Raw genomic sequence first — 15,201 nt, 5'->3', positions numbered from 1 at the left:
GTACGTGAGACTTCTAGTGTAAGTTACCAACAGGATCCTAGCTGAATGGAAATTGGTTTTCTCCAGCATCTTTTTGAGAAAATCGTTTTAAGCAGTAGGAATGTTACTTCCAGCAAAAGAAAGAAGGCTTCATGCAACCTTTTTTTAAAGTCACGTATCAACAGTTTGTTTGTTTAGCCACTCACAGATAAGCTTTGATTGAATGTTTCCATGAATTAAAAATGGATATTGGTGTACATCTCTCTCTGCTTGCTTAAATCAATACTAATTAGAACTATCCTGTTGGGGTTCTTCAGAGATGCTGAGGAGATTTCTGCTTAGCATGGAGATCATGTATAATTTTCAGTAAGTTTATACTTTCAGTCATTTAGCCAGATGGTTGCATATTTGGTGCAGAAAAAATGAAGTCAGCTCAAAATATAAAAATTAGCTCATGTGGTTGGTAGTTATATCTTTTGAATTCCCCACAGAGAAGACTGCAGGAAATTTACAGATATTTAAATGAGGTACCATAAAGCTGAGGGTGAGAGAAAGGCATCAGGTTGTCTTGGAAAATCAAGTTTATACTTTTAGCCATTCACTAAGCTTTTATGGAGAAGCATTACTTCTCCATAATTCTTAGAGCTCTTAAGTAAGCTTCTGCACCTTTGGATGTGTGTGTGTGTACAGGCATGTGCAAGAGGAATTGATATCAAAGCAAATGGACCTGGTTACAGCAATCTGTTTAGGTGAAGGGTATCAAAGAAAAGAAGTAAAAATATAAGCTTGACTTTCCTGCCAAACATTCTGCTAGCCTTGGAGGTCTGTAGAGAAGTTTTAAACTGCTCCGACAACCCTGCCTCCTTGCATTCCACATTTCTATACATGGGTGAACAGGGGAATCATGATCCCAGGATGCAGATATGTGTTTGCTGCACCACACAGAGAGCCATAAAACTAAATGCTTTTCAGAATAGCGACTGTCATGACTGTTTAGTCATGGAACTGAACTCCTTTGTCTTTGACTTGAAGTATGGATTTCCTAGCTAAACTGGATGCTGACAACTGACAGTGACAGCTCAGTCTTCCTTATCACAGCAGGGTCCTCATTTTAAATCTCTCCCCAGCCATGAATTTATACAATTCCTTCACCTTCTTGACAGCAAAAGGGGAATAATAGGAGTGAACTACTTTGGACAATTCTTTTAAAGATTCCTGAAGTAGTGTTTTAAAGCTCTACATACAGGCTTGTGTTGTAATTAAACTGTGCATCTCTCAGGAAGCTGGACATCTATTATCAGCACTAAGCTAATTTGCTGGTGGAGATTAATTTATTGACATACTAGGCAAATTACTCATGTTAGTTGTTCATAACTCACTGGTAACATACTCAGATTTATTTATTTTTTTAAAAAAAACATCAGATCATTGAATGTATACAGTCCTCCTAAATAACAAATCAAAATACTGTAACATGAAATATTAGTCAATAAAGGTTGTGGCATTTAATTATTTAAATAATGAATTTAGAATCTTTATATATATATTTAATGAATTATATCCAGGCTCTGATCCATACCTGCTGCAGGTGACATGGCTAAGTGGACAAAGTGCAGTCTTCCAGATGTTGTTGGACTGCAGTTCCCTGGTCAGTATAGCCCGTGGTAAGGAATGCTGGGAGTTGTAGTCCAGCAATATCTGCAAGAGCATGCTTTGCCCACCTTGTAGTTATTTAGTTTTAGTTATGTGGTTTTGGTGCAAATGCATCCACATGACATTGCTAAGGATGAAAATTAACCAAGCATTTGTCAGCTACTAGGTAATTTCTTTGGGATTCAGATGTTCTGGATAAATACAGGAAGTCCTCTTGTTGAATGGTTTGTGTTTTTAAATTAGAAGTTATTGAACTGAGTTTTGTCTTTTCAAAGTGTGTAAGTGTAACTGGTGAAATTAACATAAGACATTTTGCTTAAACTTCAGACTCTTACTTTCCATAAATGTATCTCTGAAGAAGCTTTATTGATTCAGGATTGACCTGATTGTTGTCTGAATGTTACCATTCAGACCCTCAGCTTGTGAATTACAAATGTGAAATCAAACAAATGTCTTCCAAGTTTTTTGTTGTGTGCCTTCAAGTCCTTTCCGACTTAACCACAACCCCACAGGTTTTTCTTGGCAAGTTTCCCTCAGAGAGGGGTTGCCATTGCCTTCCCCTGAGGCTGAGAGAGAGTGACTTGCCCAGAGTCACCCAGTGGGTTTTCATGTAACTGGTAAAATTAGATGTGCATGCACACATGTAATAAAAGTATGTGAAGCTTCTAAGTTACTTTTGGTAAATTTTCTTCTGACTGATGGTGGTTTTGTTTGCTCAACAGTGCTCTGTGAAGAGCTGCATTACTGCCTTTCATGTCACATGTGCCTTTGAGCATAGCCTAGAGATGAAAACAATCCTGGATGATGGTGATGAAGTCAAATTCAAGTCATATTGTCTCAAACATAGTAAAAATAAGCAGGGCCTTGTGCCTGAGACAGATGTCAACCCCAAGAACACTATAGACCAAAAGCAGACAGAGAGCGAGAAGACCAGTTTGCGTGCTCAGAAGCTCCGGGAACTGGAGGAGGAGTTCTATTCTCTTGTGAGAATAGATGACGTTGCAGCAGAGCTTGGCCTCCCCAAACTCACTGTGGACTTGATCTATAATTACTGGAAACTAAAGCGGAAAAGTAACTTGAATAAACCCTTATTTCCTCCCAAGGAGGATGAAGAAAATGGCTTGATTCAGCCAAAAGAAGATAGCATTCATACTCGAATGAGGATGTTCATGCACCTGAGGCAAGATCTAGAGAGGGTAAGGATATTCTTAGAAAGAAAGCCAGCACAACTGGAAGCTAGAAAGAAAATGAAGGGTTGAATTTACACTGGGAAGTGATGGCAAAAAGAAAGAGGTAGTATCAATTAGAAATGGGAAATATCCTGCTACTACTGCAAAACTGTGAGACATCTGGGAGACTACATGTTGGTGCCACCTGTGTAAAAATTGGACCTGCTAATATCTGAGAATACTTAAGGTCTGGCATGCTATCCTGCTGAACTTGCATGGAAGAAGAGATTGTAGATCACTTCCTAGTGACCATGATACTGCTCCCCTGATGGCCCACCATGAAATTGTCCCTCACTTACAACACTGATAACTATCCAAAATCAGAGATGTTTGGGTCTACCATTATTAGAATTATCATTTCATTTTCTATGCTTGGGGTGGAATACCACAACCTATTGATAATAAGGAAGGCATAAGATTTATCAAGCCTATTTCTATTTTGCTACCCTAATAATGAAGTTAAGAATTTAGCAGCTGGCCACCACTAATAAATGGAAAGGGCTGGCCTAGCCTTGGAAACCAATAGCCCCAATCATTTCATTGTACATTGTATATTTTTAAGTGTTCAGAAGAACATTTTACATGATTCAAAAAGACATCAGTTAGAGGGACAACAGTTAAGAAGGATAACAGTTAGTTGAAATGTGTTGGATTTTTAAAAAGTTAAAAGAGAAGTGGATGAGGAGACTTCTGGAATGTAAAAAACCCCAATATAACATATGCATAAAGACTGATAGACGCCATTAATTCAATAGCATGATTTCTGAAATTATTATAGTACTCTGTCCTGGCACCATTCTGTTAAAACAAAATGTAGAAAAGAGGTTTTTGCAGGATGGCACAGGACCCCCGTGAATGTGGAAAAACCACAAATAACAAACACTATGTTTTTACCTGAGAAAACACCTCTCTAGGAATCTCTAGGTCTTCCAGTACAATTCTGTGGTCAACATCTGCCAGACATTGACCATAGAATTGCAGTGGAGACGCTACAAATGGCTAGTGGAATGTTCTCTCTAGGAATCTCTAGGTCCTTCAGTGCAACTTTTGGTCAGAGAGGACCTAGTATTCCTAGAGAGAACAATTAATAAAATCTGTGAATAATCAAATCCACAAAGTGAAATCCACAAATGTGGAGGGAGAAATGACAGTAAGGGCTGTTCGACAGTGGACAAACTCCTCAGAGGTGTAGTGGAGTCTCCTTCCTTGGAGGTCTTCAGACGGAGGCTGGATGGCCATCTGTCGGGGCTTTGATTTGGATTTCCTGCATGGCAGGGGGTTGGACTGGATGGCCCTTGCGGTCTCTTACAACTCATGATTCTATGATTCTAAATGTATTTGTGTGCTATTGGATACACCTGGGTATTTGCTTTTTTTTATTTAGGCACAAGCATTTGCATCTGATTTTTTTACATAATTTTGTATTAATACATTCTAAAACAAAACATGACAACAAACAGTACACCAAAACAACAATAAATAAAGACAATAACCCAGATAAGGCCCTGCAAATTATAGATAAAAGGTATACTGTATTCAGGGATCCTGAAAGACATCTTTCCATAAAAATTTAGCTAAAATTGGGGGATGTCTAGAGACTAAATCTTGCTAGATGTATTCAATAAATGGGTGCCAAATCTTATGAAAGGTCAATCCAGAGTGTAAGCCTCTCACTGTTATTATTATCTGCCATTTTCTCTATTAACTACAAGTCCCAGAGTCTAGTCCACCATCCTGCAATATTCAACTTTCCAGTTTTCCAGTTCTTGGCTCTCTCAAGCCTGGTAACAGCCAGAAGCAAACTAATAAGTTCTTTATGCTGCAGGGCTTTATTTTCATTCATAGAACAGGAGCAGGAATTGTAATAATTGTATACTGTGTTTAGTGATCTTGAAGATCAGTTGTAAAATTTATGTCCAATACTCATGCACTAAGGGACAATCCAGCCAGATAGGCACAAAGATTCCCCTACCTTCACAACCCCTTCAGCATTTTGGATTAGCATTGATAGATATACGAGCCAATTTGAATGGCGTGAGGTACCATTGATGGACCAACTTTATAGTATTCTCTTTAATGGCAATGGACCTAGTTTTAAATGGTAAATGTGTCCATATATTTTCCCAGGTCTTACTATCAATTGAAAGGGAAAGTTCTCCTTCCCATCCTGTCTTATGAAGCATTGAGTTCTCAAATGTTTCTTCTAGCAGACAATTATATATGCATGCTATATTTGCATCTCATTTTGGATGTTTAATTCCCTGTTTTTAAATAATTATAACTGCAGTTTCTAAGGAAGCCTGTGATTTTTAATTGAATGTTATCTCAAATAGTTCTAAAAATCTGGTACAAACATTTGACTGTATGGGATTTTTCTTTTTCTTTTTCCTCTGCAGGTAAGGAATCTTTGCTACATGGTGAGCAGAAGAGAGAAGTTAAAACTTTCTCACAGCAAAGCACATGAGCAAGTTTTCAATTTGCAAGTCCAGCTTATTAATCAGGAAATCGCTGCAGGTAATGAATGCATGAGAGACACAGTAATTGTCTGTTATTGTCTGTTAGGGCTCTCTAGACTTTGTGTACTGTGTGTTAGTGCCTTCTGCACTTCCCGTTTACCTTGTCTGTATAGTCAGCATCTTCAAGGCACGTGTATAGTGCAGACATATATATACATACATATATGGCCTGATAATGTCTCAAGTACAATGGAATGGGCTGTAGTCATTGAAATTTTTACACTGCAGTAAATCTGTATGTGTTACATCAATAATCAGAATAAACTAGAAGAAGAGTGAGAATGGAGAGCAATCTCTTGAGAATTAATTATCAGACCCCCACTCTTTATTCCTCTCTTTCTACATTTTCTTCATTTCCCTCTCTCGCCCTCATACAGATCCTCTTCTGTTATTCTTCAAAATTAATTATCTAAATTAATTACCTACCAAGCCAGCTTGTCTCATCTTCAAAATTTGACATACTTTAATCCTTTGACATCATTTAACTTACACTCCCTTCCCAAAATGTATAACTATTCAAAGATCATCCTAAATCAACAGCCTCCCTTTCAGTACAACTATATTGACAGAAGGAGAAAGCAGCTCTGATTGCCTTCAGATGGGATTCTATCAAGGTGACCAGGCAAATGAGAAAGAGATACTGTGTGAAAATGGAGGAGGGAAATAATTGCTAATAGTACAGGATGAAAAGAAAAGAAACTGGGGGCAAAGAAGGAAACATGAGATAAGTGTAGGAGGAGGGGGTAAAATCACATTCTGTACTTCATTTTACTACCTTTTCCTTCAGCGTGTGGAATTTGTGAAGAGAAAATTTGCTGGAAGCTGCTCTTTTTTGCTTTCCCCAAACCTGGTGGAGAAGGGATAGAAAGGGAACAATAGTGGAGAGAGGAAAAAGGAATTTCTTCCACTAGCAACAGAGCCTCTCATTTTACCCAAAGCATTTGCAGTTGCAGTCATTTCTAGGGAGAGCAACATTCCTCACAGGCTGCTGGACTCAGCTGGCCATACTTAGCATGCATGGCAAGGGAGAGAAAAACAGTTGGACCTAGTGGACAGCAGAGCAACTCCAGTGCTAGCAGGCTTTGCTGTTACTAGTGGAGACAAAGGAGTTTAAAGCCATAGTGTCACGGAACGGACAGGTGGCAGTGAGTTCCCTTACTTAGGATTAAGCATTGATCAGAATGGAGACTGCAGTCAAGAAGTCAGACGAAGATTAGGAATAGGAAGCGCAGCTATGAAAGAACTAGACAAAATCCTAAAGAGTAAAGATCTGCAATGAACACTAAAGTTAGAATTGTCCAAGCCATCACATTCCCCTTCACCATGTATGGATGCAAAAGCTGGATAGTGAAGAAAGTGGATAGGAAGAGCATCAATGTATTTGAGATGTGGTGCTGGAGAACTGTGCTGAGGATACTGTGATCAGCCAAATCTCCTTGGAAGCCAAGATGATCAAGTTGAGGCTGCTTCCAGCTAGGCAAAGCCCATAAGCTAGATGGATGCTCAATTAAGGGGGGGGGGGGGGTCACAGGTATAAATTTCAGGACGCAAACAGAATAGTAGAGGACAGGGAGTCATTGAGATGTCTCATCCACAGGGTCACCAAGGCAAACGACAACAACAAAATGATGATAACTGGCAAACAAAAGGGAGACTGCAAGCCAGATTGACAAGGCTCTGTGGGCCTAGAGAGACCATGTTCTTAGAGTATACAATCATTACAAACACATTAGTCTTTTCACATCAGTATGTTTGTAACTTTTGTGTTACTTGGCTTTCAAAAAGTATAGAACCTTGAATATAGATCCATAGAAGGGTTGTTGTCGTTTTTTTAAAAAAGTTTAAGACTACCTTTGAATTTAATTTGAGGAGAGTATGTAAAAGGCACTATCATGAATGGCAAACTTTATTATAAATTGTTTGGTAAAGCAAGTTGCTAAATTATGATGGTCTATTGTGGCTTTTTTGTATCTACTCACAAAATGAAATTTGCCTCTAAAATATGTCTTCTCCCTGCCTCCAATTTTTTAGGCCATTCTCTGACAACTGCACTAGAGAACACACTGTTTTATCCACCTCCTAGAATTACCTTGAAGCTAAAGATGCCAAAATCAACATTGGGGGATTCCAAAAATAACTTGAAATCTGGTAACAAACTGCTTTCCCCTGACAACAATGCCACCTTTTGTAGCAGAAAAGGTGTTGCACTATCCAAGGAGACTTTTTCTTCAAATGTGAAATCCTACTCAAAGTTTCAGCATGAAAATAGAAGTAATGGCTTACTGGGAGGGATTGTGAAGTCCAGGAATGAAACAAAGGATTCTAGACCTGCACATTCAATAGACCTCCATCGTGGGCAATCGTCTGGCAAACCCTTAGCACTTCAAGCTGCACTGCATGGACAATCTGCCATTGGGAATGGAAAGATCCAGCAGAACTCCAAACAAGTAAAGTCTAATGGCTTAATGAGTCGAGTTGGAGATGTCATTCAGCGAGATAGCTCTAGTCAAACAACGTATGAGCAACAATCAGTCCACTTGTCAAGCCAGAGCAGCTTTAAAAAATCCACAATAGAACACTTTAGCAGGTCCTTCAAAGAAGCCACCAACAGTTTAGTGAGGACCACAGAAGATCTCAGGTGTTGTGAGAAGCCCTCAAGGAGATTTTCATTGAGAGAACGTTCATGGGGCAAACAGACTCTGGAATACCAGATGGGGAGTGCTCCCTACCAGGACAATGATGGGTATTGCCCTGACTTAGAACTCAGTGACTCTGAAGCTGAGGGTGATGGGAATAAAGGACAGATCAGACTGAGAAAAAGCGGCTCAGAGCAAGCGAGCCCAAGTAAAGACTTCAGTAGAGACTGTCACAATAGAAATAAAAGAAATTTAATTTCTCACAGTTCAATACAAAGCTGATTAGAAAACTTCTGGCACTGTGGAATAGCTTGGCCTTTATGTATCCAAGAGAAGAGACACAGATCTTGGAGATCTGCAGGTTCCTGAACACATGTGCAGGGCTCCCAAGCAAATGACCAGGAGGCTTTTTCCAAACAGTTAATTGGTTTGTCCTTTTGTGAAGATTGTTAATTGGGGTTTTCCAAGGTCATTATGTTCATTGTCACTTCCAGAAATGGTTTTATATGTCTGCTTCCTTTTACAGAATGTATGTAATATGCTGATCTTGTTCTGCTGAACAGGTGTTTTAAAAGCCATTCTATCATTCTCTGACAATCTCCAAAAAAAGGAGGAGACAATACTCTTTGCAGCGCTAATAGAATCTCACTTCATTAGAACACTTACGCAGTGTTGGGAGATTGTACAAGTGTGCAAATATGTGTTTAAAATTGGGGTGTTTCTGCAAATGTTGTTGTTGTTTTGAAACGGAAGGTATGTGACTACTAGGCAGAAATCATGTTCTCAAGAAGGAACAGTCTGATCCTGAATACTTGGAGGTAAGGCCTATTTTAACTCAGTGGGACGTGCCTCAAAGTAATGTTGGGCATAAGTAATTGCTTCTCCTAATTTACAGAGGAACGTTTATAAACTTCACAGTCAATGCTGCCAAACACACTGACCTCTAGATTTCCCCCCATTACTAACTTGTTTCTCTTCACTGTCGCCATTTGCTTTATTCTGTAAATAATACTTTAACCTCTGCTATTTCTAAATCGTTTTTAAATCCCTGTGTACATAATAGCTTGTTGTGGGTTGCACTTGTAAAATATTTTACTCAGCCAGCCAACACATGGCTATGTGCATAATGTTTAATACTAGATGTACTTAATCTCTAACATATTCAGGCAATCACCGGTGATGCTAGATTCTTCCTTGTAAACTCAGAAGGCTTTTAAAAAATCTTGGTCCCATAAAATCATCTGCATTTCCCCTTCAACCTAAAACATACTTTTTTTTTCAGCTAGCAAATATTTCAGCAAATTTCTGAGCCAAAATGTGAAAAATCATTGTATGCATAAAGAGCAATTTGCTGCTTAAACAGTCAAAAATGGTAAAATGAAATATTTTTATTGATAATAGCTTGAAAACTGTTTGGGCCACTTTATTGTTTAACTAGATTTTTTTTAAAAAAAGCTTTGTAGTAGATGTTTTAAAACGCACACACCAGCTTCATGCAAGTAATACTCTTGTTCTTTTCAACACATCTTTTTTCTTAAACAATTTGTTCAAAAATAAGTTCATTAATACAATCATCGCAGTTTCCTTTGTTGATAAAATGCATTATATGATGCAAACATAAATGAGGTAAATTTGAGTTCTAATGGGTAACATAAAAGATGTTTTCCTTTAAAACATTAATACTGTTGCATTTATCTGGAAAGAATACATTCTTGAAGAGAAAACGTTGAAGGATGTAAAAGAAAATTTCACATTTCTAGATACAGTACTTCACTTTAGGCATTCTTAATGTTTATTTGCTCCTTTTTATGTTTTGTTCTTTTTTGGAAGAGATTTATTTTAAGATTTTCTTTGGTGTAAATATGCAGTAGTTTTTAAAAAGTTTTTTAAAAGTTTGTTGAAAAAAATGGTTTGTCTTTAAGTTGTGAGCCATTCAGAATGGTGCTGATCATTATCTATACATTGGTTCTAGTTCTCTTTTTAACATATATTTATTATTAACACTTCTCCTGGTTGTGAAATCAAACACAGTTGAACCTGGGAACAATTATTTCATTGGCCAGGAGAAAACACAATCATGTTTTTATACTCAGTGGTATGAGGACAAGTTAAAAGCTGGAAAATGGTGCTTCAGCAAGATTTGCTAATCTAATAGTGATGATTAAAATATATAAGTTCAGGCAATAGTTTTTGTTTTGTTAGTTTTAAATGATTTTAATAGATACATGAAGGAGGCTTTGGCTACATAGCTTTCAAGTATCATTCTCCAAAGTATATTTGCTAGATTTTTACAGTGTGTTCAGTGGCTAACTTTGAAGTATTACCTCTTAACCTAATTTGTTCTCTTGTTTTACTTTATATTAAATATATATATACATATATATATTCAAATTTTCAAAAATGGACTGTCTTTTTCAGACGTCCACTTTTTACAATACCTTTTTCATTAAATTATGGAACTGTTAACCATACCTTCTTTATTGTGATCTTTTGAAGGGTATATTGTGAGAAGACTGCAAAACCAACTCTTGATAAGAGTTGAGTATTCTTAATCTTTTCAGGACTCATAGAATTCCTCTACTGAGAATACATGGGATAATCCAGCCATGTATGTGTAAGTTGCACACAGGAGAATATACATGAATGTGGAAATAAATGTTTCATGTAGGAGTTTGATAATGTATAAATCTGTGTTGGGATTTCCACAGTGTGGGTGCCACTACCAAGAACGTTCGATGATACTGGATTCCCATCAAGCGCATATCTCCAAAGGTGGTGAAACACAAAAGCAGACCCTCAGATGTAGAACATGCATTGGGGAGGCAGGGAGGGAGGAGGAGGTCGCTGAGATAACCTTGCTGCAAACCTTTTAGGGATTTACAAGTAATAATTAACACCTTGAATTCTGACCAGGAACAGACTAGTTGAACTGAGTTTGTTAAAGTCACACACAACAAATAATTTTGGTTTGAATTGCCTACAAATTAATCTGTAATTAGTGCACCATTTTTTAAAAGATGCATACAGAATTATTATTGCTAAGCAGTATGCAAATGGACTGCATGTGACTCCCCATGGCCATTTTTGACAAACTATCCCACCCCCTTTTTTGATGTCTTTACTACAATTGACTTCAGTTGCTTTCTGTTTTAAAGGTTTTATCTCCTGGACTGAAAATAAGCCAGGGCAAAAATACAGGATTGGGATGGTCCTAGTTCTGTTCCCGGTTGCATCCAATTCACCAGTGGCAGACAGCAAATGCTCTAGAGACATTCTCCCCATAAAATTTTTAGATTGTTTCCTTCTCCTGTGATTTCATTGTTGCCTAGGATTCTAGACCTCGGGTAGTTGCTTACCCCTGAGCTAAAGCAAAAAGAGAAGTTGGTTTGCCTATTTCAGGTTCAAGTAGCCAAATAAGGTTTTGATACTGCCAGATATTGTTCTGAAATATATCAACTAATTGATCACTTGTGTTTTGATATCTCTTTATCTTAGTTACTGCTACGCGTGTTAAAAATGAGACAATTTTTCTTTACATTGTTTTTTACCATAAAGAACTAAAAACAAAGATTATATGTCCTGATGCAAAAGTCAGTGATGATGAGATGTTTTAAAATTCATGAGCAGACAGTTGCAACCCCAAAGCTTGAGGTATTTTACCTTTTAAGCTCTACTGCTAATACTTACACAATTCTCAAATGGGAAATGTCTATGTGCATTTGCCTTTTATTAGGGTCAGATGTCTACAGAAATACTAAAATGTCCAGCATGGCCTGGAAATATTCAAAACAATCAATGTAGCCTTCAGCACACCCTCTTTCAGTTTTCCATCTGTTCTTATTCCCTGCTAGTGTTTTGTTTTCTAGCCACACTGTGATAAAGTGAATGGTCTTTCCCATTGTAGAGATCTCAAGATTATTTTTAGACTTCTGCCAGCTTTGGATTCCTCCAGGCCTGCTGATGCATCTGCCTTGTGCAAGGGGGGTGCCATTTTAGATACATAAGCAAAGGCATCCATAGCCTGAACATGAGATATAGAGGGAACAAATTTTGCAGGCTGTCGCTAGTGTTTATATACAGTATTTACCTGAGCCATGGAGTGAATAGGCTAGAGAAAAAAGATGTGTTAGCATCAAAGCATCTGTTCTAATCTGAATTTCGTGCACAAATCTTATTCTGTTGTTTTGGAGTGTTTAATGGGGTATCCAGTCTTCATGATTGTCAGTGGAGCACCATGCATAGTGTAAATTCTTGATTTGGGCTGTGAAAATGTCATATTAAATAGACTGGCCTTTGCTGTACCCTGAGAAGAATGATAGATATTCAGAAATCCAGCCAAGCTTCACGTCTACCTCTGCTCTTCAGTATTAATAGGATTAGATTGCAGCCTGTGGTAAAGTCCTGTCTCTCAGCAGAAATCTCCAATTTGCCATTTTTAAATATCTGAAGGGTTGTCATGTAGAAGACAGCAAGCTTGCTTTCTACTGCTCCAGAAACAAGAACATGAACCATTCGTCTTACAAGAAAATAAATTACAGTCAGCCCTCCGTATTCATGGATTCAACTACCTGCGGCTTGAAAATATTCCAGAAATATATAAATTCCAAAAACTAAAGCCTGATTTTGCTATTTTATATAAGGGTCATCATTTTACTATGCTGTTGTATATAATGAGACTAGAGCATCCACAGATTTTAGGATCCATGGAGTGTCCTCATTAATATTATTATTATTAACCTTTATTTATAAAGCGCTGTAAATTTACACAGCGCTGTACATACAATTTTTTTAATTAGATGGTTCCCTGGTTGCTTGCCCTCAGGCTTGCAATCTAAAAAGACATGACATAAAAGGATAAGGGAAAGGTGGTGGGGCTAGTAGGCTAATGCATAAAAATACATAGCAATACAGGAAATGGTTTGATAAAACAGGCACCAAAAGAACATCAAATAGCAAGCGACAATTATGCAATGCCTGGGAACATCTGAAGAGGATGGTCTTCAACTCTGTTTTGAAGCTGGTTAAAGAAGTGATGGCCCTTGCTCATGGGGGAAGAAGGTTCCAGGAGTGAGGGGCAGCGAGTGAAAAGGGGTGAATCCGATACAGCTTTCCACATTCCTTGTTCAGACATAAAGATAAATTATTAGCCCTTTTCCCCTTTGCCCATCTCTGTCCCTGACCTCTGGCAGGATCCTTGTAATGGGAAAATGTGTAGTATAACAAATTAACTAGAGCGTTCAAAGGGCAGTGAGATGCTGAGGCATAGCATTGTGGTATTACAGTTCAGTGGTGCATGAAGAAACTACTTGTTTGTATTCCCCTTCCCCCAATTTTTAAATTAGGAAAAATCTGAAACAAATCATTAGAATTTTGGCTTTTCTGTGCAACTCTTGTGGGTTTTTTCCTACCTGGCCTATTGCACCAAAGTGTTGTAAGTAATATTTCAACATATGTTAGCAGAGTATACTAAAGTTCCTAATTTTGTCAAGAGAGTGGTGTATCATAATAGGGTGCTTTGAGGAGATCGCATCCCAGTAGGGCCAGCTTTAGAAGTGAGGCAGTTGCCTCAATCTGTAAAAATGGAGTGGAATGGAGGAGATTATGAAAGGAAAGGAAATGGCTACTTCTTTAGTGAGGGAGGAGAAGAACTCTTGTAAACTTTTCTGTGCCAGTTTCACCTGATTGTCTTTGTGCCTACAAGTTGTTTTCAATTTATGGTGACCCTAAGGCCAAGACCCTATCATGGAGCAAGATTTGTTCAGAGAAAGTTTGTCATTGCCTTCCCCTGAGAGAGTGTACTCGCCCAAGGTCAGCCAGTGAGTTTCATGGCCGAGCTGAGAATCAAATCCTGGTATAACTCAGGTCCAAAACACTTTGCAGAAATAATCCAGTTTGAGACCACTTTAAATGCCATGGGTCACTGCTAGGGAATCCTGGGAACTGTTGTTTACTGTGCCACCAGAGCTCTCTGACAGAGAAGGCTAAGTATCTCACAAAACTACAGTTCCCAGGATTCCCTAGCATTGACCCAGGGCAGTTAAAGCGGCCTCAAACTGGATGATTTCTGCAGTGTGTTTTGGCCCTCAGTTAACAAAGGAGATGTGTTCCTGGGCTTTATTTGTTTAACAGAAAATTTAGTACCAGAATCAGAAATAACACAAAAAGAATAGCTAGGTCCTTACACCACAAAAAAAGAAGAGGACTTCAATACATTTCAGCAAACTTTTACAAAAGTGAACAAAAATATCTTGAACCTTTTAGAAACCAGCTGAAGTCTTCTTTCAAAATTCATCCAGAGATGATGTTTTCTTCCTTTCACCAGCTCTTATAATTTCCATTTTGATAGCCAAATTTATAGATCTATCCCCCCTCTTTTTAAATGCCGGGGAATAGCTGATTAGGCAGACTTATCTTATTTCTTTCTTTTACTGTTCATGCATGCTTAGTAAGGGATCCAGGAAGCCTACTGTAGGCAGATACAATTGGCAAGTGTAGAATCCTATTACACTTGTCCCTCCATATTTGCTAGGGTTAGGGGCACAAGAACCCTGTGAATATGGAAGAACCGCAAATAACAAAAACACCATGTTTTTACCTGAGGGGACACCTAGGTCCTCCAGTGCAACTTTGTGGTCACCGTCCGACAGACACTGACCATAGAACCACTGACCACTGGAGGAGCTACAAATGCCTAGTGGAGTGTTCACTCTAGGAATCTCTAGGTTAGTTAAAGTTGACCACAGAGTTGCGCTAGAGGACCTAGAGATTCCTAGAGAGAACATATTAATCAAATCTGTGAATAATCAAATTTGCAAATAGCAAAGCGTCAAATATGGAGGGATGAATGTATTTCCAAGCTCACACTTTTTTGCATTGTTTACTGCAGACATGCTACTGCACCCCAAAACCAAAAGTCTATGCTACTCCCGCCTTCCTTCATCCTCATACTGCAAAAATACTTCCAGCTGGCCAGAGGGTGAGGAGGCAAAGGGAGGCTGGCCAGGCGTCCCTTTTTTAAAGACTTGGTAAATTTTAGAATCATAGAATTCATAGAATGGTAGAGTTGGAAGAGATCGCAAGGGCCATCCAGTTCAACCCCCTGCCATGCAGGAATTCACAAAGCACCCCTACAGATGGCCATCCAGCCTCTGTTTAAAGTCATCCAAAGAAGGAGACTCCACTACACTC

The 15,201-nt window shown here is 38.4% G+C and overlaps 1 protein-coding gene across 9 annotated transcripts in view; it reads left to right on the top strand.

Annotated features, from left to right (window-relative positions):
* JADE3 (jade family PHD finger 3) overlaps positions 1 to 11,519 on the top strand; it is a 51,576-nt gene extending 40,057 nt beyond the window's left edge. For 8 of the 9 annotated variants that reach the window (XM_042458074.1, XM_042458069.1, XM_042458066.1 and 5 more), the window contains 3 exons: positions 2,355 to 2,828; positions 5,258 to 5,375; positions 7,409 to 11,519. In XM_042458074.1, the coding sequence (XP_042314008.1) occupies positions 2,355 to 2,828; positions 5,258 to 5,375; positions 7,409 to 8,295 (1,479 nt within the window). In that variant the 3' untranslated portion in view covers positions 8,296 to 11,519. The remainder of the gene's footprint in view (positions 1 to 2,354; positions 2,829 to 5,257; positions 5,376 to 7,408) is intronic. The other variant, XM_042458073.1, reaches the window with a different exon arrangement.
* Positions 11,520 to 15,201: the final 3,682 nt, after the last annotated feature.

Source organism: Sceloporus undulatus, chromosome 3, assembly GCF_019175285.1.
Source record: "Sceloporus undulatus isolate JIND9_A2432 ecotype Alabama chromosome 3, SceUnd_v1.1, whole genome shotgun sequence".
NCBI classification, from domain to species: Eukaryota; Metazoa; Chordata; class Lepidosauria; order Squamata; family Phrynosomatidae; genus Sceloporus; species Sceloporus undulatus.
This window is presented reverse-complemented; position numbering and strand designations above follow the sequence as displayed.